The 25,521-nt window shown below is 48.2% G+C and overlaps 1 protein-coding gene across 1 annotated transcript in view; it reads right to left on the minus strand.

Moving 5' to 3' along the window:
* Nucleotides 1-443: 443 nt before the first annotated feature.
* The window catches only part of MYO10 (myosin X), a 212,118-nt gene continuing 187,040 nt past the window's right edge, over nucleotides 444-25,521 (minus strand). Inside the window, 15 exon segments of the mRNA XM_032861894.1 lie at nucleotides 444-787; nucleotides 2,098-2,289; nucleotides 4,350-4,802; nucleotides 5,194-5,314; nucleotides 6,086-6,222; nucleotides 6,993-7,200; nucleotides 7,755-8,052; nucleotides 8,469-8,592; nucleotides 11,516-11,673; nucleotides 13,119-13,313; nucleotides 14,239-14,381; nucleotides 16,085-16,140; nucleotides 16,951-17,044; nucleotides 20,203-20,298; nucleotides 23,615-23,858. Of these exon segments, the coding sequence (XP_032717785.1) occupies nucleotides 686-787; nucleotides 2,098-2,289; nucleotides 4,350-4,802; nucleotides 5,194-5,314; nucleotides 6,086-6,222; nucleotides 6,993-7,200; nucleotides 7,755-8,052; nucleotides 8,469-8,592; nucleotides 11,516-11,673; nucleotides 13,119-13,313; nucleotides 14,239-14,381; nucleotides 16,085-16,140; nucleotides 16,951-17,044; nucleotides 20,203-20,298; nucleotides 23,615-23,858 (2,621 nt within the window). The 3' untranslated portion in view covers nucleotides 444-685.

A 25,521-nucleotide genomic window follows, 5' to 3' on the forward strand; every position in this document is an offset into this window, starting at 1 on the left:
CTGTTTACACCATTGCACATCCTTTTTTCCCTTTGCTTTTAATGCTCATGAGACAGTGATTAAAGTGATGAGTTTATGAACACAGGCATGCATAGGCAAGCTCAGAGACTTGAAAGACGAAACAAAGAAGTTAATCTACGTCCGCGAAGAAGGCTGCCAGCAGCACTCCGACTAAAATATCCTGTCCCCTTGTGCTCCCTCTGTCCCCCCCCCTCCCGGCTCCCTCACCTTCCCTCCAAGTAGGGAAATCAGGCTGGGAGGTTAGTGCAGAATTGATGGATGACCGCCCCCTCCCCCAAGCTCTGTGAGTCTCCCCGAGGGGGCGGGGGCAGCTCCCTTCAGTAGCACAGTTAAGGTCAGTTAGTGTTGGGTCCACACGTTAAGGCACTTCTGGCTGCTTTGGTGGGGGCCAGGGTGGGGTGGGGGGGGTTGTCCTCTCTTTGTTAAGGCATGTGTCATCTAAGAGTAGTAAAGCTTTCCAAACAGGGCCGACTGCTACGGTTGACAGCTTAATAGAGGATCACGGAAGTGGAGAGGGCGGACGGCCCCTCGGAGACACCTCCCTCCGGCCAGGGGCTTCCAGAAGGTGGGGGCAGCTCCGCCGGGGCTCTGCGTGGCACGGGCACGGCCGAGGCCAGAGGGGCTCACGTGCGGATGCTCAAGACACGTCGGATCCCTGGCGCCTTCACCTGGAGCTGCCCTGGCTGCTCACGGAGCGCGACGTGCTGTAACGTTTCTTCACGATCATGCTGATGTAGGCCTTCATGAGCTTGGCCACATCCACCACCTGCGGCGGAGGCACAGGGGACACGCTCAGCGGGGGCGCGGGGAGGGCCGCCGGGTCATTCCCCAGGGGGCCCCGCGCCGGTCTTGGCTCGGGTTCAGTCCCAGCCGGACCTTCCACGGCTTTCCCCTCTTCCCGGCGGCCAGCGGGCAGGGGAAGCCTGGCTTTTCTGAATATGGTGGGTCGCACTGCGTGGTTCTTTCCCACGAAAACCACAATTCTGCCTGATGGACACTTGGCAGATTTTTCACATTCAAAACAAAAAACGCCACTCAAGGACACTCTGGGTGTCTTGAGGGCTGGGATGACTCCCCCTGATTAAAATACTGGCGAACAACCGCGCCTGTGAGCCAGCTAGTAAACCCCGGCTCATCACAGTGGCGTCCCCGCCCCACGACACAGCTGCGGGACACAACAAGGCTGGGCTGGGAGCGAGATGTGGTGGCTGGCCGTGACCTCGCGTTAGCCCCTTCCCGGGATGCAGGCACTGCCGCCCCCTTGGGCCTGTCCCTCAGGCTGGCCTGCATCCCTCTCAAGGCGTCCCAACTGCCTTGTTACCTCATCGTCCCACCCATCAGTTGGCACCATCACTCTCTCTACTGGAGTCATCCAAACCTGGCAGCTGGGGGCCTGGAACCCTCCAGTCAAAGGTCCCACCTCTTCCATGTCCCTGCTCCCCTCCCCTTAGCCTAGTCCGCCTCCTGCCCCACAGCCTCCGAGAGCCTGCTGCTCCCGGCCTCTGGGACGCCCCTCCATGACTACACCAACAGCTAAGCTGGTGGGTCATTCATTTCCATTTTCCACCCTTGTTTGCTAGCAGCATCCTACGTGGTGGCCTCAGCAGGCTTCTCCATTTATCATGATGAGGATGACATTTTAAGCTTTGGAGCAGATGGCACACATATTTAGAGGCTTTTTTGGGGGGGTGATTTTGTGAGCCAGAATTAGCTAAGCCCAGGGCAGTCATGGCCCTGGCTCCCTCCAGCTGTGATTCTTGCCGTCATCATCTGCTGATGGGCACAAGGCTTCCTCACCGAAATATATGTATTTTGGACATCTACATCATTTCCCTTCCTCCACGGGTAAGACCCGCCACTAGAACGGAACCAAATCTCTCGGCTGCAAAGGTACAGAAGAAATATGGGAGGGTTCAATTTTGGCCCTCAGGGAACCTACAGCTGGGGAGAGACAGCCATGCTGTATTTTCATATATTTTAAAGCAAGAGTCAAAATTACTCAAAGGCATCAGGAAATGGGGCATTGTTTCTCTCTTTTGTCAAGGTCACAAATGATTTCCCTGGCTTGCCTCTTACCTCACTGGTTTCAAAGAGCAGCTCCCTCTCGTCGACCACGATTTTGTACGTGTTTGCCAGTGGCGCCCCGAAAGAGAGGATGTGCTCGTACGGGAACACTTCCAGTGGTCTTCCCTCCCCGCGCTTGTAGACCGACACGGCATCGGCACTGACGCCCAACCACAGGTCCTGGGGGAAGCCGCCTTCCTTGCACTGTGGACGAGAGATCATCAAGTAGCAAAAATCGAGGACGCGGGAGAGGCTGAGTCAAGCATTCTGGGCAGAACACGGTAGGCATCCAAGACCAGTCTGTGCCCGGGCAACTGAAATAGGACATGTGGTTTCTCCTTGGAGGCCTGACTGGTTTCTGACCGGAAGACCCTTGTTGGCGTTCGGAAAACCACTCCGTGAATCCTGACGTTGTGCTTTGATCCCCCCGTTGATAACCTTACTCCAGGGGGAGCCGACAGTGGCTCCCCCAGCAAACCCAGCAGCCCGGAGCCAGTCTCCTATCCCTAGCTCTGCTTTTAATCCTTTTTCGGATCACTCTTCCTCCAATGCAAAATCTAAGATCAGAGGGAAGTTCTCCAAATCACTCCGTGCTGAGCAGTTGGGCAACTCTTGAAAAACTGGCTTCTAGACAAGAGGCAGCAGCAGCGACCTGCAGTGTGCCCGGAGCTAAAAGGAATGTCACTGGCTTAGTGACAGGCTTCCCTGCATGGATTGGTGTTGGGGGAACAAGAACCCCAAGTCAGGCATGAGAAGCCGGTAGGAACAGGAGGGATGTACATGAGTGACACTGAGAAGAGGAGGTGTTGTACAAAACATCTGATTTACACCTGAAGACAAAACCTCACTGGACCAAGCAAGCAAGCAAACACAGCATGCAATGAAAAGCCATGAGGAGATCTTGGAATACATAATCAATACTTAGATTTTTTTCATAGAGCCCCACTTAAAAGTCATCAGATACCAAACATGCTGAATGGGATTGTGAGTAGAAAACTGAAAGTTTATCTAGACCAGGGGCTGGCAAACTTACCCATGAAGGGACAGGGAGTCAATATTTTAGGTGCTGCGAGCCACAGTGTCTCTGCCACAGCTACCCAGTGTGGCCACGTTAGTGTGGAAGCAGCCAGGGGCAGAGGCAGGAAGGAATATTGCCGCGTTCCAGTACATCGTGTAAAAGAAGTGGCACGTAGATTGCCAGGCCTTGATCTACAGCATTGGTAGGATTTCCTTTCAGTAAATGGGTTACTTAAGGGGCACCTGGGCAGCTCAGTCTGTTAAGTGTCTGCCTTCAGCTCAGGTCATAGTCCCAGTCCTAGGGTCCTGGAATCGAGTTCCGCATTGGGATGCCTGCTCAGTGGGGAGTCTGCTTCTCCCTCTGCCTATTGCTCCCCCTGCTGTTCTGATGGGTGACTAAATAAAACCTTTAACAATAAATAAATAAATGGTATACTTAAAAAAAAAAAAAAGGTATGAATCAGTATGGGTTACCGCTAATGGCTAAATTGCATTTGTGAAACAAATTCTTCCCTGCAAACAGATATTCATGGGGAAAAAACCAAATGTAAAATCCTAGCTGACCCCTGACAACATGAGTTTGAACTACATGGTCCACTTACATGTGCATTTTTTTTTTTTTTAAATACAGTAGTGGCTGTAATGTATTTTCCTTAGGATTTTCTCAATATTTTTTCTCTAGCTCTAGTGTAAGGATACAGTTTGTATGTAGGTATGTAATATCTAATATGCAAAATATGTGTTAATCGACTCTCTTATGTTACTGGTCAGGCTTTCAGTCAATAGCAGACTATTCGTAGTTACATTTCAGGAAGTCAAAAGTTATTCACGGATTTTCAACCGTACTGTTCAAGGGTCAACTGTATCTAATGTTTCTAATTTCATGTACATAATTCTAAACATTTTTTTAAAAAATTTTAAATGCTGGTTTCTACCAGCACTTTTTGATTTAATCTATCTGTAGCTTCTGTAAGAAAAAACATAAGTTATTTAAGAAGAGGTGACCCCTTAATTTTCCATTCCCTGCTCACACTGTAAAAGCATTTACTACAAGGGAGGAAAACTGGTGAATGAGAGGGTGTGTTAATGGTAAAGTGGGGCGAGGAGTTGCTCTAACAAAAAGGGGGTGAGAGAACAGAGGCTCCATCCAGCCTTGCTGGGGGCCCCCAGCCCCATGTACTCGGCCACAGCCACACTCACGTGTGCTTTCAGGCCAGCCAATCAGAGAAGCAGCCATTAGTCCTCACCTCCACGTCGAAGAGCGTCGACCCGTAGCCTGGCCACTCCTTGATCAAGGCCATGTACTTGGCCATGGCCTGCTCCTGGCCCATTCCCTGCAGTTTCTTCCATTTGTCAATGATATTGGCCCGAGCCGAGGACACCTCCTCCTTGACCCACATGTCCAGCATCTGTTCCTCCTCTGCCTTCTGCCGGACCACGGACCCTGTCCGGAAGCTGCGCCTCAGCGTCCCCTCCAGGAAGCTCGTCCGCCTCTTCTCTAGCCGCTCACACGGGGTGAAGCTTCTGGTGGACTGGCTGATGCGGGCCTTCAGCCTCTGCAGGGAGTAGACGTCCTCGAGGGGGGGCACGGACACGTGCAGCGAGTAGTCCCCCTGCAGGTACTGGAGCCGCAGGGCAGCGAGAACCTGTAGGTTCTCTTCGGGGGCTGGGTAGTGGCCACGGAGAACTGCTTCGTGCGCCTAAAGGAGGCAGGAGGCAGTGTTAGGGGTGCGTGACCTGAAATCTGTCACCATTTCCCTCCAACGTCACCTTCCCAGACAACTGTACCCCCACACACACCTTCTGCTGCTTAAAATCTCTCCCTAGCACAGGCGGCATCTAACACACATTTCATCCCTGAATGTCTCTCTCCTCCCAGCTAGAACAGGTCTTAGCACAGGACCCCACACAGCACGTGTCGTGGTTTCATTCTAGAGACGCGGGAAGGAGCGGCCGCCCTGGGCTTGCTGGAAAACCGCCAGGCCTCACGCCCCTCCAGACCAACCGCAGACTTAGGAGGAGTGTGACTAGGTTTCGTGTCTGCTCCCCGCCTTCCCCGCAGAGGAACCTGTTTCTGAAAGTTCCTTCTACCTGTTCAAACATAAATGCAAATTCCACGCTGTCTTTGGGCACGTTGTCTGTATCCAGGAAGCAGTAAAGTTTGAAGTAGAATTTCCAGGGCAGGTCCCCCACCTCTGATGTGGCGGCCAGCCTACAGACAGAAGGCAAGGGAGGTTCAGAAAGCAAAAGGATAAATGGCCCTTTGGTGCCACATGGGGCTGATGTTAGATGACTCATTCCCTAACAACTGTATTTAGCCAGAAGTGAAAATCATGCTTTCATTTTGGTCTCACTTTAAGACAACAAACGGGCAGCTTTCAATTACACTGTGCTAACAAGGATTTTCTGCGGGCCCCAAATTAGTACCGGCTCAACATTATGCTCAATCTATAGAAAAGAAACAAAGGCTCTATCTTCATTCCCTTTACGACCCCTCAAATAAAGGACAATATTAACAAAAACTGACACAAATATTCCTGTTCAGTATAAACACAGCCTCCATGGTACCTTTTGTGCTGCTTAAGGGATAAGAAAGTCCTAGATTGAACACTACAGGTCTGAGAGAGAGAAAATGCAGTCTGAAAAGTGTCTGAGTTTGCCTGTGTCTGCTGGCCTGTTTTGAAGCCAGTGACAAGTGAAAGGCCTAGAATCAGGAAATTCCAAGACAGTGTGTAGAACAGGGGACTGAGCAAATGGGGTAAAAGAACAATGGTGAGCTGAACCTTATTTGAAACAGGGGCTTTATCTAGGAATCAAGAAAAACAGGCAGCAGGGAGAGATGAGAAATTAAATGTGCTTCAACACAAGTAAAAGAACAGGAACTCAAATGCACACTGAGAGCTGAAAACTGAAGCCAAAAGCAATCCTCAACTTTGCTCTTAATTTATTCCATCTGCTGGCATCCCAGGGAGATGGAACTTACTTCTCGAACTTTGCTAACACATCTGCTACGATGGTTCGGCTTTCAATGGCTTTATCGACGCTTCCGTTGTACTCAAACAAGGCAAACATGTTCCTGCTGTCCTCCATGGCCAGGCCTCTGATCAGCTTCTCCACCACCTGCAAGATACACCCCAAGGTCTTCAGCTTCCAGCATCTGGTCCTGGAATGTGGCTTCACCAGAGCCCCGAGTGAGCCTCTGGCATGTGAGGGTCCAAGGAGCTCCCCCACTAACACTGTCATGTGTGGTCACCCAGAATTTCCAAAGTGCTCTTTTCCCACTGTTCTCCACACATCATGTTTCTCTTGTCTTTGTAAAAAAAAGAGCACAAAGCATTTTACCCACTGGTAGAGACAGATGCCGGACAAACCCCTACTAGCAGGAGAGGCCCGCAAAAACTCAAGCCCTCTCTTTTGTCTGATACATTCATGAACTTCCAAGAAACAGTGGGTTCCACTGATGTTTCTCCTTTCCACGCCAGAAGCTTTTCTGGATGTTATCCCCTACTTCTTTTAGCCAATGATTTTAGAATGCTAAATTTCAATTTTAAAAAAGGGGAAAAAAAAGAAAATATGCTCATCTGACTCATCACTGTAGATACTCGTACAGCAAACAGAGACCCCTCATCGCAGAGATGCTGCGGTCAGCCCACGTCCTGGCGGGCACCCGAGTCAGCCACATATTCTCCACCAGATATGCACCTGCTTCATTTTTGTGTTTCTGCTCATGTTTGATACGTATTTTTATCTCTTTATACGTGAGTTTGGTTGTAGGTTACACCTGCCGCGCTATGCACAACACAGCCACGCGGGAGCCCGCCTAACCGTGATCAGCCCTCCTGACTTCTGTGCCCTGGCAGTGAGGCGTCAGGCAGCGGCTTCTCCCTCACCTCCCCAGCCGTGGTATGGGAGTTGATGGTGATCTTGCAGGAGCCTCCCCCGTGGCAGTACACCGTGGACGTCATTTCCTGCCTATGGATCAGAGCGTCGATTTCATCCCGGGAAGGCACAAACTCCCTGCATTTGGTTTTCTTGAGAGATTCATAAATGAAGAGGGAGTATTTTTCCATCTCGGTTCCTGGAAACTGTTCCCGTATCCTAGGAGACAAACACTTCACTGTTAATTGCTAGACTGAGGCCGGCTGGCGTCTGGGAGCCGGGCTGCTTTCAGCACTCGGAGGGCAAAGGGCCCCCCCGAGGGGACCCCGCGTGGTGCAGAGCAAACAAGGGCGACTTTCTGTGCAGGTTTTGTTTAAATTCAAGTAATAATAATAATAAAAAGTCCCAGAGAGCCAGCACTGGGCGGGGAGCAGCCCTGCTGCCAGCTCACCTCTGCCGCGCTGCCCAGAGTCCTGTCTCATACGACGAAAACCGTTTTTCCGAGGTTCATCAGAGTCCGAGTCAGAACCTCTCTACCCGTTTGATCCGGATCCCAGTACCCAGGCCTCCCCCCTCCACTTACTCAGGTGCCGGTAATTAAATGGACTCCACGTCTCGGACGTTAGGACACCGCGCTGAAAGGGACCCGGTCCCTGTCACAGCCTTGTGTGGCTTGTGCAAGGGACCCGAGCACGGGACCACACCAGGCGGCGTCCTCCGAGCCACAACCTGGCGCGGCCGCTGCGCGACCGCACGGCACAGCCGTCACCTACCTCCTCAGATGGAAGCGGAGGTACTTGAGGACCCCCCGGCTGGGCAAGAAGGTGCAGCTCAGACACGTCAGGATCTGCCAGCTGCACAGGTTGCCCACACTGCCTGGGTGGGGCACTTTGGTGGTCTGCTTGATGAGCTGGCAGTAGAGCTCGTCCCGCAGCGGGCGCAGGTCGTGCCCTGTCTGCAGGATGCCCTGGATTATGGGGATGGGGTCAGACATGGACTCCAGCTGCTGCAGGGAATTGAAGATCTTGATGGCTTCGTCCTGAAGGGTGGTGTAGCCTTTGTCTTTGAGCACTAGGAGAAGCAGAACGCACACAAGTCTTTACACGGGGGGTCTGGACACGCTAGAATCGGAGCAGCAAACACACACACACGGGGAAGGGATGGGGACAGACGGCGGCTTCATGACACGCTGCGCGCCACGACCCTGAACCCTCGCATCAGGCGAACAGCGCCGTCAGGACACAGAGGTGGGCAAGTTATGCTGTTTTGTTCTATAACTGAACTGCTGCCCTCAACAAAACGCTCGCCTAAAAAGTTGGCCTATTGCCGAACAGGTTCCCGCTTTGTAACACAAGACTTTCAGGATCTGGTTCTCTAGTAAATTCCGGCAACTCTGAGTTGACAGGGAGGGCGGGCATTTCCTGAGCCCCCTGACAGCTGTTCTTCTAGTTCAACAGTGCTCGGCGCGCGCGTGGCCCGGCACTCACGGTTCAGGCTGATGTCTCCGTAGGGCAGGGGCAGCAGCGGCGAGTGCAGGGGGTGGTGCGTGTGGCGGAGGATGGGGTTCCGCTTGTAAATCTGCTCCACCACGTCGGAGTTCAGACAGTTCTCCTTGAAAACACAGAACCCGCCTAAGCCAGCAGGCTTACCCAAAACACGCCTGTGTGTAAGAATAAACGCCTCTGTATTCTATTTTTTTTTTAATTAAAACATTTTTTAGAGAGAACACGGGCAGGTGGGGAGGGTCGGAGGGAAAGACTCTCAAGCTGACTCCATGCCCAGAGAGGAGCCAACACTGGGGCTCGATCTCACGGCCCTGAGGACCATGATCTGAGCGGAGATCACGAGGGCAGGAGCGTAACCCACTGAGCTACGCAGGTGTCCTAGCAATCTGTATCCTCCCACATGTGAACGTTTTCCAGAGCCCAAAGCATCCAGGAGATGCTAGACAATCTAGCATTACTAATTTCAAACACGGGGGCACCGAGGTGGTTGGTTAAGCATCCTACTCTTGATCTCAGCTCAGGGCTCAATCTCGGGGACAGGAGTTCAAGCCTCGCATTAGGTTCAATGCTGGGCATGGAGCCTACTTAAAAAAATAGCGATAGTTTCAGGGCGCCCGGATTGCTCGGTCACTTAAGCATCCATCTCTTGGTTTCAGCTCAGGTCATGATCTCAAGGTTGTGAGCCTGACCCCAGAGTATGGCTCCATATTCAATGGGGAGTTTGCTTCTCCCACTTCCTCTGCCCCTGCACTCTCTCGCTCAAATAAATCCTTTTTTTTTTTTTTTGAGATTTTTTATTTATTTGACAGAGAGAGAGATCACAAGTAGGCAGAGAGGCAGGCAGAGAGAGAGGGGGAAGCAGGCTCCCCGCTGAGCAGAGAGCCCGATGTGGGGCTCGATCCCAGGACCCTGGGATCATGACCTGAGCCGAAGGCAGAGGCTTTAACCCACTGAGCCACCCAGGCACCCCTCAAATAAATCTTAAAAAAAAAAAAAAGATATCAAACATGAAGATACCCACAATCCGCATTTGAAGACAAATCATAAATGTGCATTTTTGTCACAACTCATTCTCTTCATTTCATGTGTATATATTTTCCCATATTACTGAAAATATTTTCCCCAGAGATTATGCATACTTCCAAAAAGTAAAGTTCTTTTGCTATTTAGCCATCAGACACTTAGCCAAACCATGCATTTTTATCTACAATTCGCTTAAAGAATACATTGTTTTTGGGCGCCTGGGTGGCTCAGTGGGTTAAAGCCTCTGCCTTCAGCTCAGGTCATGATCCCAGGGTCCTGGGATCAAGCCACACATAGGGCTTTCTGCTCAGCAGGGGGCCTGCTTCCTTCTCTCTCTCTGCCTGCCTCTCTGCCTACTTGTGATCTTTGTCAAATAAATAAACTGTTAAAAAAAAAAAGAAAACATTATTTTGTTCTTTAATTGGTCTTCTGTATTTTTTCTATACCTGAAAATGACACGTTGATATGTTATTAGACAGACTATTCAACGTGCCTGCCTTCTCTTTCCTGAAATTTAAGAGATCTCTTCATAAAAATTCATCCTGTACTTAGGTTCCTAAAATGTTAATTTGGGATTTTAAGAAGGCAAAGTTCCTTTAAGAACGTTAGATAAACAGAAAAGTTGGAGGACAGGCAATGAATCATTCTATTGCAGTAATTTCCACTATGAAACTTTTTTAATAACACCCAACTGAAAGCCAGGGGGAAAAAAAACTTTAATTATTTCAACAATTTTGTATGGACTTAATTAGGGCAACCTAATTTTTTAAAGAGGGCTGTTTCATATTTGGAAAATTCTAATACTCTTTTTAATGACAGCTTTCAAATTAGAGATATAAGAATAGATAAGACACAGCTTTGAAGAGAATGCTCAACTGAGGAGTTTTCACTCCTTTCTCAAAAAAAAAAAAAGAAAAGAAAAGAAAAGCTTCAGAAATAATTTTTTTAAATGCCAGAAATGAAATTGCTACCATTTAGCATCCATGGAATTTGCAGAGTCTTGGAGAATAACGGACTTGGTGGAATTTAGCTCCAAACACCCGGAACACACACTACCTTGTGACTTGAATTCAGTGGGAAATGTTATCTTACAGACATATTAGACCCTCTCCCACCTCTGCGAAGTCTGAGCTTGCCTCCTGGATTTGAGGAGCTCATTTCCTTTAATGCAGATCAACAAACACCTGTCTTATCATTCTCAAATCTTTTCTCTCACTGTTCCAGCTCCTTCTTTGGTATCAGGAATCTATCAGATGGATAACTTAGAGAAAGAGCAGTAAAAACAATCTCCTTGACCTGGTTCTGCATCAGGGACTAACCAGCTGTCTGAACAATGCAGCCAGAATATTCCATGTCTCTATTTCCATTCCTGAAAAATGAGCACGGCAATCTCTGTGCATGGCTACCATGTAATTATTCGTTCAGTGTATCCTCCTTGAGCGGTTCATCTTTATAAAAAGGAAATTACAATTTAACAAGTTCAGTGTTGGTCCAGAGACTTGGAAGCTTCCTGTGAGTTTGGAGGTGCTTAATAAAGGTTCCAAAGGTTTTCTAGACCCATCCATGCGGCTGGTGAATCCCCCGTGTGCTCCAGTAACTCTCAGTAAGAGAATTACCATGTTGCTCCTAGAAGGTCCCTACACCGGGGCTGAAGGGTGACCTGTGGCAGCAGGTCACCCCCACAGAAATCACACCAGGTCCCTCAGATGGGGAACCCTACACCCCAAACCACAGACCATCCTCCCTCTGTGTGCACAGCCCAGCACCCGGGTTTGCCTGGGCAGCCACACCTGCCACACCCCTGGCCACAAAGTACTTTTAGTGTCAAATTTCACTGAAGTGCTCGTATTTAGATTTATAAAAGCCATGAACTTCCAAAAGAAAATTAATCGCAAGTTAGTTCTGATGATGGAATAAAAATGGAGCTTGACCAACATCTTGATCCAAGAGATGGGGGTATCTGCGAGGGACAGTGACCCACCCTGGTAAGCTCAGTCACCCCTTACCTTGATGTCCTGGATCAGCTGCTGGGTGGGCGTGTCGATCGGGGCCTTGGTGTCCGTCACATTCTGGATGGCGCTGGACCACCGGGTGGCCTCGTTGAGCAGCTTGGTGTAGAGCCGGTAGCAGTGCTTGCGTCCATACACGGTGACGTTCCAGTAGCCTGCGGTGGAGCACATGCGCAGTGGCGTCATTGCCCCCCACCCCCACCCCCAACGGAGGGCCCTTCCCCCACCGCTCAGCAGCCCAGCAGCCCCCCAGTCAACCCAGCAGTCAATTCAGCAGCACTCGCTGAGTTCCCAAGTGTGCCAAGCAACCCATGTATCCGCCGACTGACTGGAGGAGCTTACGGTGGAGGATAAGACAAACAAAAAACAATAAAACCCAGGATTAAATACATCAGTGGTAACAGGGGCGCCTGGGAGGCTCCGTGGGTGAAGCCTCTGCCTTGGGCTCAGGTCCTGGGATCGAGCCCATGTCAGGCTCGCTGCTCAACGAGGAGCCGGCTTCTCCCTCTCCCTGCCGCCCCCCGCTGCTTGTGCACTCGCTCTCTGTCTCAAATAAATTAAAATATAAATAAATAATTAAGTAAATGGTAACGTTTGCTCTGGGGGGGGGGGGAGAAAAAAAGGCATAAACTAAGTTGCTTTCAAGGCTCTGGAACCAGAGTGAAAACGCTTCCTTCCCTGTCTATCCCTTCCTGTTTGTTTCCTTTCCTTAGACCCTGCCTTGAGAAGAAAGCACTTTTGCTAAGCAAGCATCTGTGTGTCCAGAAGCAAGCGATCCTTTGGAACAGAGGAACTGTATTAAAAACAAAAATCAGGGCGCCTGGGTGGTTTAGTCGGTTAAGCGTCTGCCTTGAGCTCAGGCATGATCTCAGGGTACTAGGATTGAGCCCCACACTGGGCGCTCACTCCACGGGAAACCTGCTTCTGTCTCTCCCTCTGTCCCTCCCCCCTGCTTATGTGCTCTCTTTCTCTATCAAATAAATTTTAAAAATCTTTAAAAAGCATAAAATCACAACTACCAATAGAACCCAATCTAGAAAAATTTTCATAATACTGATGAGAACAAAACTAAGCTAACATGACTGCTTTTTAATCTATGAGGTTAATAAGCTCAGGGACATTTAGGATTTAGCCTTCTTGGGCTGCGTTAGGAGTCTCATGACACAGAGATAGAAAAGATGAAACACAGCACAGGAAAAGAGAGCTCACCACAGGGGAATCTTTGTTTTTGTGCAATTGTCCTAAGAACATTTGTGTAACTCAAGTAAGCAGGACCTCTTTACTGTTTTCTTTTTTTTTTTTTAAAGATTTTATTTATTCACCTGACAGAGACAGTGAGAGAGGAAACACAAGCAGGGGGAGTGGGAGAGGGAGAAGCAAGCTTCCCACTGAGCAGGGAACCCAATGTGGGACTCGATCCCAGGACACTGGGATCATGGCCTGAGCTGAAGGCAGACGCTTACTGACTGAGCCACCCAGGCGTCCCTTTACTGTGGTTTCAATACAAGGTGTCCATAGAGCTAAGCACAGCCGGCTTCAGCAGATCAATTCCCTCGGTCTGAGCAAAGCCAGGCTCGCCACGGGCACGTGGCTCCGTTACCTGTCTCTTTGAAGATCTTCTCGTCGGGAGGCACCACCGAGCAGAGGCTGTTAAGGACCAACGTGCCCAATTTCAGAGCGTTCTTCTCGGAGCTCTTGTAGTAATCCAAGGAATTGTGGGTGAGCACAAACCACCGTTTTTTGAGTTTCAGTGAAGACATCTTCGGACTGTTTTTTACTTCTTTGTGCAACCACCCTGGAAAGAAAGATGAAAATGTCAATTAAAAACTATCAAGAGAGGGACGCCTGGGTGGCTCAGTTGGTTGGACGACTGCTTTCAGCTCAGGTCATGATCTCGGGAGTCCCGGGATCGAGTCCCGCATCGGGCTCCCAGCTCCACGGGGAGTCTGCTTCTCCCTCTGACCTTCTCATCGCTCATGCTCTCTCTCACTGCCTCTCTTTCAAATACATAAATAAAATCTTAAAAAAAAAAAAAAAAACAAAAAAACAACCTATCAAGAGAAACCCCCAATACCGGGTCCTAATCTGCAGGAGGCTTCCAGATGGGTCCCATTTCTACTTATGGGCTGGAAAGGGTCACGACCATTACTCACGTGATTTTTTTTTTTAATCATTTTCTTTATAAAGTTTTTTTTTTTAAAGATTTTATTTATTTATTTGACAGACAGAGATCACAAGTAGGCAGAGAGGCAGGCGGAGGCAGAGAGAGAGGAAGGGAAGCAGGCTCCCTGCTGAGCAGAGAGCCCGATGCAGGACTCGATCCCAGGCCCTGGGACCATGACCAGAGCCAAAGGCAGAGGCTTTAACCCACTGAGCCACCCAGGCGCCCCATAAAGATTTTTATTTATTTATTCGACAGAGAGAGACAGCAAGAGTGGGAACACAAGCAGGTGGGGGAGTGGGAGAGGGAGAGGGAGAAGCAGGCTTCCTGCCGAGCAGGGAGCCCAATGCGGGGCTCGATCCCAGGACCCTGGGATCATGGTCTGAACTGAAGGCAGATGCTTAACGACTGAACCACCCAGGCGCCCCTCTTACGTGATTTTTTAAAGCAACTTCAGAGTCAAAATTCCTCAGAAAAGCCGCCCCCGTGGCAAACACGGCAGTGCCTAGGCAAAGGGAGACAGTGCCCCCCCACCAAGCAGCGCAGCAGTAGCAGTCACCTCTCACAATGAACTCCTGGCCCTCCACTCTGGTGTCCCCCTTGGATCTCTGCAGCAGCGTGATCCAGTGGTGCATCTCTTCTGGGGTGTCCGCGTTACAGTGGAGCACCCGGTTGGCCGTGATGATCACAAACGAATTGGGTCTGAGCGACAGGGCAGGAAGGAAGCAGAGACTGAGCCCCACCGGCAGCATCACCTGTTTGAACCAAGACCAAATGCCTTTTTCCTGGCGGACGGTCACAGGGATCGGAAACTGCAGCGCCGTTGTACTTAGGCTAAGGCAACTCTTGCTCATTTCTGCAGGATTTATTTTATGCTTCATTAACCTTTAAACTTGGAGCCACACATTCTGAAGGACCGGGGAAAGGGAAAGATTGCTTCATGCAAAACTTTCCAGATGACACTTGGTTCGGGGAAAGCTAAATGAGGTGACGGTGGGGGAAATTTTTTTTTTTTTTTTGATGCCTCTCCAAAGTAAATTTCTTTCTGCCCCTGGGTATTGCCTTGGATGATATTTTTGTGGGTCGGTAATGAAATGTCGGACACCAACAATAAAAGAAGATCAGTAAGTAGGTGTAAACAGAACATCTTACACACTCGATTATACTGGCTACAAAAAGCCACCTGGGTTCATGTGTTCAAAGCAATTGAACAAAGCCTCATTTCTGTCAGGGATAACATAATAATGGAAATTTACTTTCTGCCTCATCTCTGTCTGGCAATGGCCCACATCTCTCCGAGGCCCTTGCTCCTACTAATTCCTACACCTAACCGCTTATGCTAGTGACTGAATAATTTCTTGCAAGTTTTCAAATGTTTACAGTAGCTCTTTAAAAATAAAAGATTTTTCTATATTTGGGAAGGGAGAAAGGAGGGAACTTGATGGAGAGAAGGGCCTACGCAGCAATGGAAAGTTCTACGCATAGATCTTCACATGCCCAGCCTGCTGGAGCCTCCTTCAGAAGGAGACAGATGTAGACAAGGTGGGAACTTGACCATCAGAATAAAATCTGGGCTACTGACAGGAGACACTTGGTAAGGTCCCCGAGCCAGGTGTAGGATGGTGTAGGGCGATCCTAGAAGCAATGTGTCTGTGGTTCAGAAGAGCCTCTGTCAAGGGGCAGATGGAGACTCCAGGGAATGCTGCCCAGTGGGCACCATTTTTGTCGTCAACTGGAATACATTTCTGTTCACTTTCTAAAGCTTTGCTCCTAGACGCAGAAGCCGATTTTGATTCCTACTCAGGATTCAAACAGCAGCAAAGAAAAATAGATAAATACAGACAAAGGTCAATGGTACAGACTCCCAGGGGCATCCACAAAGACGATTTGCCTTCAGAAAACAAAATCAAAACATGCTATCTTAAGGGCACAGGTAAGGTGGAAATGTCAAGGAAAAATCTTTGTGGTTTAATTTATTAATACTCTACACATAAACTGCAATCAAAATCCTACTTGAGTTCATTATTAAGTTTAGAAAGGGGAAGACACCCTTCTCTGTGCTGGAATACTGTTTTGCTCAGCAGGCATTTTCTTCCTCTGGGAATCCTGGGTCAACCCCTGGATCTGAATGAAGAATATTCCTTGTGTGTGTGTGTGTGTGTGTTTAACTGAGTGTTTAAATTAGCTTCCATGGTCTCCTCCAGCATCCCAAAGATACCCAGAGAGCAAGACTTCTGGATATAAAACTGGCCACGAAGAAGGCAGCCTGGGACTGAGCAGGTGTCAACACGTAGCCCTGAATCATTTCATGGCCTAGGAAAGAAGACAGTGGCCCAGAAGCAGAGAGGGCTGGGGGAGCCTGCAGATTACTAATTCCTTCTGCTGAGAGTCACATCCCAACTTACCGATCGGGGCTGTCAGAGGCGCACACGGAATCAATCAGCCCCACATCCAAAGTGCCCTGGAAAGGAGCAAAAATAGGGGGAAGAGAATCCATCAGTACAGCACACATGACCATGACATCCTTTAGGTTATGGCTCTCTAAAGAAGCAAATAAACACTTCTCCTTTCTGTGTTAACTGTAAAATAATAGTTATCTAAGAAAGGTCCCCCTTCTGGTGGTGAGTACCGCCTCTAGATAGGGCAGAATCTACAGTTCTCTCATTAAAAAAAAATTATAAATTAATCTTTGTTTTTAGAATACTTTGGAAAGTATTTCAAACTTCTCTCAACAGTACAAATTTTCTTACACTAGGATCCATCCCTAAATTTAGACTCCGACCCTGCTAAGAGACTTTGATCTTATGTTGTTCTTAGGAGAAAAGAAAACTTGATTTCTAAAATACAACCGTATGGTTCTGTAGGCGTCCAGGATAGAGTGAAGACCGGAAGAACACGAGTCAGAATTCCGAAGTCCTTTGGAGGGAGGTATGATGTGCTTCCAGGATTTCATGTAACTCGGGATTTTCTTTTTGGTCCTTTTAACGGTTTAAAGCAGGAGGACTGGAATCTATTACTACTTATGATCGTCTTCTACTAATTCTGTTTTTCTGCATGATTTTTTAGGATTTTCTTTTTGGTCCTTTTAATGGTTTAAAGCGGGAGGACTGGAATCTATTACTATTTATGATTGTCTTCTACCAATTCTGTATTTCTGCATGACTTTTAAAACATTCCCTTAATTGTTACACTTTTACTTAAGGTTGTCTAGGAATTCCCGGGCCCCTCGCCTCCCTGGGGCGTCTCCCTCCGCCCCACGGCGCTCACGCACCACGGCGTTTTGCGGGTTCGCCTGCTCGTCGTGCATCTCCCGGATCTCCTGGTCGGTGGACGCGTGGACCTGGCTCAGCACACTGAACCACTGGCTGTGGGAAGGACAGAGAGACTGTCAAGGAGGGGCTAGCTGCTGGATGGGCACCGCGGTGACCGATGCCCTTCTCGGCATTCTCTGCGAAAGTGACATTTCCTCTAGCAATTTCGTTTTTAATCTGCCGACACTCCTCACGGGGTAAATGTGGGTTTCATGCTACCAACAGGCAAAGGTTGAAGAAACAGGCAATGCCTTTAGCTACAGCTGCTGCAGTTTCAGATCAAGGGGAGACCCTCTCCTCCAGCTGCCCCAGACCTCCAGACACTGAATAATGAGGATAATGAAACCCTCAGTTCCACCCCAAACACTTATACATCAAGGATCTTTATTAAAGGTATTATCTATAACCTAGGAAATATTCAAGTGCCTTTTCTTTCTTTAAAAACAGGGGTGCCTCCATGGCTCAGTCGGTTAAGTGACTGGCTCTGGCTGGGGTCATGACCCCAGGATCCTGAGATGGAGTCCGACATCTGGCTCTCTGCTCAGTGGCGAGTCTCCTTCTCCCTCTCCAAAGCTCTGTGATCTCCCCCGTTTCCAATTTCTCGCAAATAAATAAAATCTTAAAAAAAAAAAAAAAAAGTAAATTCCAAGGTAAGAAGGCCGATGATGGCAGAGCGCCATCTCAGCATGCCCACTGAGGTCAGTCTTCCCTACTCACTTCCGGGATGGGGTTTCTGATCACCTGATAGGATTTCTACCTAAGTAAGAATAAAACCATAGGAGAACTGCAAACAGAAAACGATTGCTTGAAGTAGAAAGTGGAATGCTATTTTGACCGGAGAACTCTTGTATTCTCACCCAAAATGAGTTTTCTCATTTGCAGCCTCATTAGAATCAGACAACAAAGGAAAACAGATCAACCCCAGAAAAGTCAAGCTGAACAAAAGTCATGATGGAACTAGAAACACAATACAGGCTTGAGCAAAATGACCACAAATAGCCACATATCCATGTGTCTGTCCGTCTGTCCATCCATCCATCCATCCATCCAATCCAACATTGATCAAGCAACTATAAAACGTAGGAGGTGCCAAATGTGAGATGCTAGGGACAGCCCTCTCCTGCAAGGGCTAATACGACATACAGATATGCTCCTACTAAGTATGGCACAGGATAAAGTACTTGGTGTCTATGACGGGATACTTAAGCCAAAAATGTATACAGAACCTATATAGAAGCGCAAGTCATGTATCTATAGCAAAGCACTAAAATCTGTCTCCAGTGATTCCTAAAGGAGAAAAATGTGACCAAGAGCTTGAAAATACGCAGTGTATACAGAGTCCCAGGGAAACAGGGGAAACATCTCAATATAAATTTGCTTCATCAATTCTGATTAACTCAAAGTCAAGACTTAAGTCACTGCTTTATGAAGCTCAAAAATGTTTCCCAAATCCAACACTGAAAAACACACATTCAAGACGTAGGCCACATGGGATCACACACACACACACACACACACACACGCACACACAAATAAAATTTGCCGGCCTTTCATTCTGTTCAGGTGACACCCTTAAATTGACAAATTTCTCCTCCTGAGTCAGATTTAACTCAATCTGAAAAGGAATTTTTAAAAACATGTTTCACTGGCCAAGGGAAGAAGTTCTCAGTTAAACTACTGCAAATGTTGGGGCCCCTGGACGGCTTAGTCGGTTAAGCATCCAATACTTGATATCAGCTCAGGTCTTAATCTCAGGGTCAGGAGTCCAAACCCCGCACTGGCCTAGCGTGGAACCTACTTGAAAAAAAAAAAAAAAAAAAGTCCCCAATGTTAAATTTAGCAAGTTCATTATGGCCTAAAACAGAGAGGATGGCTCTGGAACGCTGGGCCTGTAATTCAGCTGGAAAGCTGTGGGTATTCCACAGACCACAAACACCCACGGGCGGTCTCTAGGAGTCCCAGATGGAATGAAGGGGCTGTAATTCCAGGTTTGCTTGTTTTTCCAGTGTGCGTCATAATTTATGGATCCAAGCATGGTTTTAGTTTGTTCCCATGGGAAGAATTATTTTCTTTGACCTTAAAGCTGCTCCCATGGTGCTGTATGGACTCAGACATCCAAAGGGCAGAGGGGTAGCTGTGAAAGGCACGGAGAATTCATTACAAGATCTGAATGATTTCAGAGGTCAGAAATAAAGGATCTAGGCCAAAGATGCTCTCCAGCCTTGCTCAGAGAGGACAGATACCTCCAACACAGCCCTGTGGCTCCTAAAGCAGCAGGAGAAACAGACGCTTTGCTCTGTCTCATCCAGTGTGTGGCTCGGTGAGCCATCACGCCGGGGGGCAGACAGCAGCTCTCCTGTTCTTCCACATCTCCCACAAGGATGGGGCCCTGGGGTCCAGGAACGTGAGACCACTCGATCCAGCCAATGGACACTGACCCCACTGTCCTTTGAGCTCAGTCAAAAAATTAAGCTCCTTAAGAAATGTAAGAATCGTGGGGCACGGCTCAGTGGGTTAAAGCCTCTGCCTTCGGCTCAGGTCATGGTCCCAGGGTCCTGGGATCGAGCCCCGCATAGGGCTCTCTGCTCGGCGGGGAGCCTGCTTCCTCCTCTCTCTCTGTCTGCCTCTCTGCCTACTTGTGATTGTCTGTCAAATTAAAAAAAAAAAAAAAAAAAGAAATGTAAGAATCGTAATGCCTCCCTTTAGTGAAACTGAGCTTTTGTGACTTTACCAATGATACTCCCCTTTGTCATGTCTGAGTCTCCTACTCTGTAAAATGTGGGTCACAGTAATAATGGTAACAACACTATTAACCTTGTAGGGCAGCCGTGACAATTAAATGGGCTACTCTATGTGAAGCAAACACAGGCTATGCTCAGAAGCTTCCAGAGGGTGGGCTTTTGGCTCTGTGCGTTGCATGATTTACATACACTGCTGGGGACAACAAAAGCCTGAGCCAAGATAACAAGGAGACTGTCTAGTGGCATTCAAAGCTGGGAATCCTGGCCCTTGTGTGGTTCTTGGACACCTGAGCCCAGTGACAGGTTTCCAGGGGACGAGTACGTCCATCTCATGACTCGGTTCTTCACGCGTCCTAACAGAAAAGCCCAACTAGACAATCAGGTGCAGTCTCTTCAGAGCCGGTCGGGTGGCTGTCAGGCCTCGGCGGGAGCGAGGATGTTGTCTGCGGGCAGCCAACAGCCATGCCTCACCTGGCATCTTCTGGGGACTCGGCGATCAGGTGGAAGGTCCTATCGGCCATGATGATGTCGATCCCGTTCTCTTTGCTGGTGTTATCGATGATCTCTCTGCAAAGCAGCAACAGCAGCAAATACATATCAGGACCACAGAATCCTTAAGAGTAAGCAGGAAAAGCCACTTCACCGAACTGATGACAGAGTTGGAAACTGTAACCAAAAGATCAAACACCCACTTTGGCCTTGCTTTTTTTTTTAATGATGAAGATCCCTGTGGCCTCAAGCTGGGGGTCGGCGGCGGAGGGAGGATGGCTGGGCTCCTCTCTGCTTTCAGAGAGGGGAAGGCTCAGGCTAGGATAGGTGTTTCCAGACTACTCGAGGGAGAAGTCTCTCTCCTCACTCCGCCCACCCAATGCCCGCCCCCGCTGGGGCCCTAGAAGGCTTGGGGCAGCTGCCTCCCACCCGGCCCCTACTCTCTGCTCCTCATTGCGCTACAATGGCAGAATCCCTACAAGGTGACAAGTGTGGCTTGAGCTCTTCCCGGTTCCTCATGGCTTCCCTCTACAGCTTAAGGCCTGGGCTGACACCTGTGACATTCTCCACCTCGTACGGACACATGATTCTGACTGGGGTGAAGAGTGGGGTTTGGGTGTTTCTGGATCTCAATACCATCTTGCTCTCATCTCAACATGCCCTGAACAACACTAGACGTGTAAATCGGAGGCCCAGATTAACAAGATGAGGGTAAAACACAAGCAGAGGTTGGCATGGAACCAGAGAGGGTCAAATGGTTGATGAAGAAGGGTCTTGGGGAAAAGCCAGCTTGCTTTGCCAACTAAAGTAGTGTAACTCTTCACACTTCAATATGCCTTTTATATCTACACAACTAAACAGTCTAACTAGTTAGAAAAATAAATATCTTAGAGCTAGAATCACTGAGAGGAGATAAAATGTTTTTAAAACTCAAGATGGTGAGAATTCCTAGAGTAGTCCAGGACACCCTTTCTGAGCAGGAAGCAAGAGGTGACAGATGGGCAGAAATCCGCCAAGCTTCGGGTCATGGTGTTCCCTGAGCAGGACTCCAGGGAAACTGTCTAGACCATGTTACCCTGGACCGGCCACTCTCTCTGGAACTCGGCGACCTTGTGTGTAAAATGAGAGGTGAGATGGTGATCTAGCTGGACGCGGGGTGGTGGGTGGGGGCTGTTTCCTCCGGGGTGGGGCCCAGGGACTTGCACTTGTAAAAGGCTTCCCTGGAGAGGGAGTGATGATATTGTCAGGGTCACGGTGCACAGAATCTGGGAACTCTGTAGGATAAACGCGGCGGCATCTTCAATGACAGCGAGTGCGTGAAGAAAATGATGGGGTTGTGTATTGTTGTATAAATTATGAGAGATTCGGGAGATCTGTTGCTGGATGAGAAATTATAAGCCTTAACAAAAGCACTATCACTTCCATTGACAAGACAACTGGGGAAATTTGAGCAATGACTGGAGTTTGGATGATTGAGAAGTTCATGTTATTTTTGTAAATGCTGTCACCATAATGTGATTATATATTAAGAGTCTTAAGCGCTAAGTGTAAACTAAAATATTTAGAGATAAAATTCTGATGTCAGGACCTTGCTTTACAGAATACGGCCTGTAGGGGGAGCAGTGTGGGTGGGATTAGAGTTGAAACACCCGCCGTGGTGGGGGGGGGGGTCGAGTAGAAAGCGCGGAGTAAGTACATGAATTTCACTGCATTCTTCCGCCTACTTCTGCCTAGGACTGAAATTTTCTGTAACAAAACATTTCAAAATAGAGTGGATACTTTTAATTAATGTCAGTAAGAAATCTTAATGTGGTGAAACCCTTAGAACTCCTTGCCCTCCCTCTGCAGAGCAAGACAGAAATGGCCAAGTCAGAGCTAAGGTCTCCTTAAAACTGTAATTTTCACAAGGCACCTGGAGGACAGGGCTTTATATTAAGCAGCACAGAGCAAGGTGCACGAGGATTATATATTAATTTCCACCAGTGAAATTCCCTCTCTGCCTTCCTCCTACGAGCTTCCTGGCAGTTGTGGGTGAGCCTTCTACGAGGCGGGGCGAGAGGCTGAAGCTGTGTCACGCTGTGCAGATTTCTCGTAGGATTTAGTCTCACTGCCCCACACACTCACACCCGTGCTGGATGGAGCATGGGCTCCTGACAAACCCAAGCGGCAGCCCGGAGGAGCCCAATACTCTGCTGTCTGCATTTCATTATTTGCCCTTAAAAATTAAATGCCTAGAACACCCTCCTTGTTCAACCTCCCACACTTTCTAATAAATCATGTTCGACAGTTGCCGACGCTGATTAGAAACAACACTCCATTTTCAGTCTCGTGACTTCAGGAGTTCTTCTGTCTCAAAGCTTATTTTACCCATTTTCTAAGTACGGTGATTGCTTGGTTTCGAGTGGAGTCATGGCCACAGGTTATCCCCAAACCTTTAATGCATAGTAGCAAGTTACCCAGCTCCCGCTAAGTCCAACAATTTCCTGCAAACCTTAATGTTTAACTCAAATAAAGGTCCTAAATAGTCCAGTGCTTTGGTTCCATAAAAGGAGGGGCAGAAAAGGGAGTGTGTTGGATTCAAAGCCCAGTTCTGTTCCTCTCACTGCTGGGAACAACGATGGCTGGAATATCCCACGTGGGTAAAAAAGAAAGGATTCCTTTAAAAAAACATCTCTAAGGTGTAGGGTATTCAAAAAGTTAAAAAACAAAATGAAGGTAGTCAAAAGTTACAACCTTCCAGTTACAAAATAAGTCCCGGAGCCACTGTGTACTGCATGAGAGAATTAGTTAAGAATATAGTATCGCCGATTGGAAGGTGCTGAGAGTAGATCTTTAAAGCTCTCATCACCAGAAAACACATGTGTTAACCGTCTGTGGGGCGGGATGTTAACTAGACTCCCCTCGGTGATCATTCTGCGACGCACCCAAAGGCAGAGTCACTCCTCCGTCCATCTGAAACTCACATGCTGTATGTCAGTAACACCTCAAAAGCTAAAGCGGAAAAACCCAACACCTCCAGATGGGCAGTCTGGTTCCACCTTAGCCATCCGCTGTGGTGTGCTGACCAATAAGAGGAGAAAAAGGTTCTTAACCCACTGTTGAAGATTTGCAGGGTCCCTGCACACAACCAATCGCACCCTCACCAGGACCAGCGGGCTCCTTACCGAGAGCCAAGGGTCTGAACGCGACCTCGAGAAGCCAATGATTCCAAGTCCTTTCCCAGGTCCCCTAACAATTCCGTCGGCTCAAGTGAATGATTGGGACACACTCAACACCTACTACAAGCCACTGCTTCGAAGACCGCAGGCAAGGTGGCTTTGGAGGCATTGAGATCAACGACCGAGCAGCCCCAGAGCACCACCCAATGGGCCACCTCCAGGGTCCGTCAACATACTTGGCAGTCCGGACTTCCAAGGTGCCTTTGAGCTTGTCCTCGCTGTCGTTTTCAAAATACATGAGCTTGGACTGGCGGAGGACAAACCAGCGCTTCTTCCAGTTCCTCCGGGACAGCGTGGAGGAGCCGCCGCCTTTTTTGTGCAGCCAGCCTTGCTTGAGGGCCTCCTGCTTGGAGCGGAACCACAGGAAGGTCTCATCCTTGAGAACACACCAGCGGCGCTTCCAGGAGTTCATTAAGCCACCTGTGCCCCGAGATCGGGGAGGGAGGGGTTTGAGAATAGTCAGTCACACTGCGAGACCCTATCGCTCGAGGGTCTTGAAAGTTCAGCCTGTCCTTTTTACCTTCTCCCACCCCACCCATGCCCCCAGACACCTCTCGACAAAGCATGGCGCCTGTTGGCTTGTGTTCAGGGGGTGGCAGGAGATGCCACCCAGGCTTGGTTTGATTACACAGCAATGCTGTCCCTTCCTGATCTCCAAAGCAGCTCCTACTCAACTGAGAAATCCTGGGGAAGCTCTGACAGAAACACAAATCATGAGCCAACACTGCAGCCCTGGGATGAGTCCGGAGCCACGGGGCATGAACCATTTTGGAGGGAATGGATCCTGCTTATCTCCAAATGCCCCAGAGAGGAGAAATTAGTTTAAAATGGTCAAAGTTCATACACATTCCTTCTTCCTTATTCGGTTAACGGGTGGTGTGGGGCTGGGGGAGGTTACAAGACCTAAAACTTCCATAGGAAGATAAAATAGAGCTTTTTTGGGTAAATACATTTTTTTCAAAGGAAAGTTTCATCTGAAAATTGTTTATATGTCAAAAGTGTAATATTTAGAACATGAAACAACTGAATTGTGACTGGGCCTTAAAAATGAGAATTAGCTGTAATTTATTTAGTAGAAAACTTTTTTAGAAAGAGAAGGAAAACAAGGATATACATATATCTTTTTCAAGATAAAAAGTATTTCTAAGGGGGCACCTGGCTGGCTCAGTTAGTACAGCATGTGACTCCTGATCTCGGGTTTGGGTGTACAGATCCCATGTTGGGTGTACAGATTATTTCAAAATAAAATCTTTAAAAATTCTTCTAACATTTTTCTGGCAGGTAACTTTATCTTGGGATTCTAGATTTCCCAAGGACGGTCACAGATGACATTGTAACCACCATCAATCAAAAAAATCTCTTAACGAATCCACTAAAGCACACGGAATCTACTTTAGTAACTTATTATAAAGAGATGAGTTACTTTTTTTGAGCAGCCTATGCATTATTTTATTAAAATATGCATTATTTTATTAAAAATAAAATTTTTATTTTTAAAATAAATTTAAAATATTTTTATTTTTATTAAAAATAATGCATAGGTGAACATGGATCCTGAAAGAATAAAGGAAACGCTCTCTTTTCCAGATTAGAGAATAACTTGAAAACAGACCTTCTCAGATTAATTTCTTCAACAATTGCTTCAGTGACTATAGAGCTAAACCTCACACTGAAACAAATGAGGCAACGACAACACTATTTGGGGTCTGGCATGCAAAGGCACTTGCTTTCATCGGACATACTGATGCCCTTTCTTTGGTAGGGAGAGAGAGCAGGGTGAGAGGGTGAGGGAGAAAACAGATTCCCCACTGAGCAGGGAGCCGGATGGGGGCTTGATCCTAGGACCTGGGATCATGATCTGAGCCGAAGGCAGACATCTAACTGACTGAGCCACCCAGACGCTGTCCCCATCCCGACCCCCACCCCCCATGCCCCTTCTTAAACCTAAATAAAGCACTGTTTGCTCTCTTGGCTGAGAAGTCCGGGACCACGCCACACTCCAGGGAGGTTTCCTAACAAACTACAAACTTGCCAAGGGCTACCCGTATTAATCTGGGTTTCTCAAAACAAGCCCAGAGGAAAC

Source organism: Lontra canadensis, unplaced genomic scaffold (genome assembly GCF_010015895.1).
Source record: "Lontra canadensis isolate GAN:19392208 unplaced genomic scaffold, GSC_riverotter_1.0 scaffold22, whole genome shotgun sequence".
In the NCBI taxonomy this organism is placed as follows: Eukaryota; Metazoa; Chordata; class Mammalia; order Carnivora; family Mustelidae; genus Lontra; species Lontra canadensis.